Source organism: Enhydra lutris, unplaced genomic scaffold (assembly GCF_002288905.1).
Source record: "Enhydra lutris kenyoni isolate GAN:26980312 unplaced genomic scaffold, ASM228890v2 scaffoldscaffold29, whole genome shotgun sequence".
NCBI lineage: Eukaryota > Metazoa > Chordata > Mammalia > Carnivora > Mustelidae > Enhydra > Enhydra lutris.
The window spans coordinates 11722304-11724429 of record NW_019154113.1 but is presented as its reverse complement, the minus strand read 5'-3'; the positions used below and the strand labels follow the sequence as shown (position 1 = coordinate 11724429).

Sequence of the window (2126 nt, the reverse complement as noted above, 5' to 3'; positions counted from 1 at the left end):
GGGGAGAAGCAGACTCCCCAAGGAGCTGGGAGCCCGATGCGGGACTCGATCCTGGAAGTCCGGGATCATGACCTGAGCTGAAGGCAGTTGCTCAACCAACTGAGCCACCCAGGCGCCCTGCCTAATTCTTTTTTCTCTGTCTTTTTTTTTTTTTTTTCATCCAGCCTCACTTGAGGTTAAGAGAATAAACAGAGAACTTTGGATGGGTTGGCAATTGGCATTGGGTGGTGGTGGGAATTTTTATTTTCTTAGTATTTCTGGGGAGATAGACTTGTTTTATGAGTCAGGAGGGACCAAACCAAAAGGATGCTTCTCTTCCATTTTAATTGTGTTTGGACAAAAGGATTTCTTTAACTTCACCAGCAAATTCTGGAAAATACTTTTTATTTATTTATTTATTTTAAGATTTTTAAATTTATTTACTTGACAGAGATCACAAGTACACAGAGAGGCAGGCAGAGAGAGAAGGGGGGAAGCAGGCTCCCTGCTGAGCAGAGAGCCCGATGTGGGGCTCGATCCCAGGACCCTGAGATCAAGACCTGAGCCAAAGGCAGAGGCTTAACCCACTGAGCCACCCAGGCACCCCTGGAAAATATTTTAAAGTATAGAAATTAGGTTTGGACTTTGAAAATACTTGAAATAACAGACCTTGTCCATCCTGTATTGTTTGTGAATTTCCGCATGTTTTTATGTCAGAGGACTTTGGTGTTTCATCCAAAAAAGGATATGTGCTTGAGAAGCTTTCAATGTCTGGTTTAATGCACTTTTTAAAGTTTACCCAAATCCTTTTGTAGCCACTGGAGCTTCTACTACTGTATATGCGATCGAAGCTAATGGAGACCCTAGTGGTGACTTTGACACTGAAAAGGATGAAGGCGAAGTCCAGTACCTCATCAAGTGGAAGGGTTGGTCTTACATCCACAGCACATGGGAGAGCGAAGAATCCTTACAGCAGCAGAAAGTGAAGGGCCTAAAAAAATTAGAGAACTTCAAGAAGAAAGAGGATGAAATCAAGCAATGGTACATTTTTGAAGCGGTGGTATATTTGCAGCGTTGAGGGAAGGGAAGGTTTTTCAGTAATGCGTGGAGCACACAGCTGTCTAGGAACTTGAATTTTGTCTTGATTATCTGAGCACTGAGCCAGCTGTAATTCCAGTTTATAAAATTGTGACCCGAAGACACTCTGTACTTCCTATATGGCCACAAAGTTTGTAGAGTTTAATTAATAATAAGTAGTTTATGGAGCATTTTGTGCACACAGTATTTTTAATCCTCAAAATAAGCCCATGAGATTCTCTCTGTTGTACATAACACATTTTATAGGTAGAAGAGTGAGGCACAGCGCAGCTTTTCTAGGGGACTCAGGATTGGAACTCTGGCAGCCGGAGCTCCTAAACACCTTGTTACTACCTGTTTTCTGGGGTAGCTTACATGTCAGGAGCTCATATTCTAGAACTGTCTGGGTTCTGGTGCACACTTAATACTATTCTTAGTTTTATACAGTTTGCAGAAATGGTGAGACAAACACATAACTTCTGAAGCTGTGATAGACTGTTGTGTTGTTCGTTTTCTTACAACTTTGAATGTGGCCGAGTTGCATATGAGAAATAGGTGGGGGCGGTAGCAGCCACAAACCTAAACTAATCATCAGGTTGAACCCTGAAGACAGACCTGTCAGTGTAATGGGGTCAGGTTATTTTGTGTTAGAAATGGGGCCAGATGGGTTCTGGTTTCCCTTTTACTACGATGCACAAGATGTTTCTTCAGTAAATCCCTTATTTTTCCTTTGAGTGTCCTAAAGATGGGGTTGGTTGTAAAGTGGTTAGAAATTTAAAATCCTCAGAAGTACAGTAGTATTTCATTTCAGGTTGCTCCTGTCATCCTTCTGTAGAATTTTGGTGCCAGAACTAACTAGTTTTCCATAAAAGCTACATCGAATCATTCTTAAAGTACATACCTACATGAAAAACAGCCACATTTCCTTTTAAATCTGGAGAACGGTTTTATTGCCTGTTCTGTTTAGATACATGAATTTGTCACACAGTTATTTTTAGGTCTTTATAAAGAAAGAACAACTGGTGTGTCCTATGAGTGTAAGGTTTTCCTTTTTTTTTTTTTTTTTTTTT

The 2126-nt window shown here is 40.7% G+C and overlaps 1 protein-coding gene across 3 annotated transcripts in view; it reads left to right on the top strand.

Moving 5' to 3' along the window:
• LOC111152726 (chromodomain helicase DNA binding protein 2) overlaps nt 1-2126 on the top strand; it is a 116751-nt gene that overhangs the window by 39824 nt on the left and 74801 nt on the right. For all 3 annotated transcript variants that reach the window (XM_022511310.1, XM_022511309.1, XM_022511311.1), the window contains one exon: nt 795-1020. In XM_022511310.1, the coding sequence (XP_022367018.1) occupies nt 795-1020 (226 nt within the window). The remainder of the gene's footprint in view (nt 1-794; nt 1021-2126) is intronic.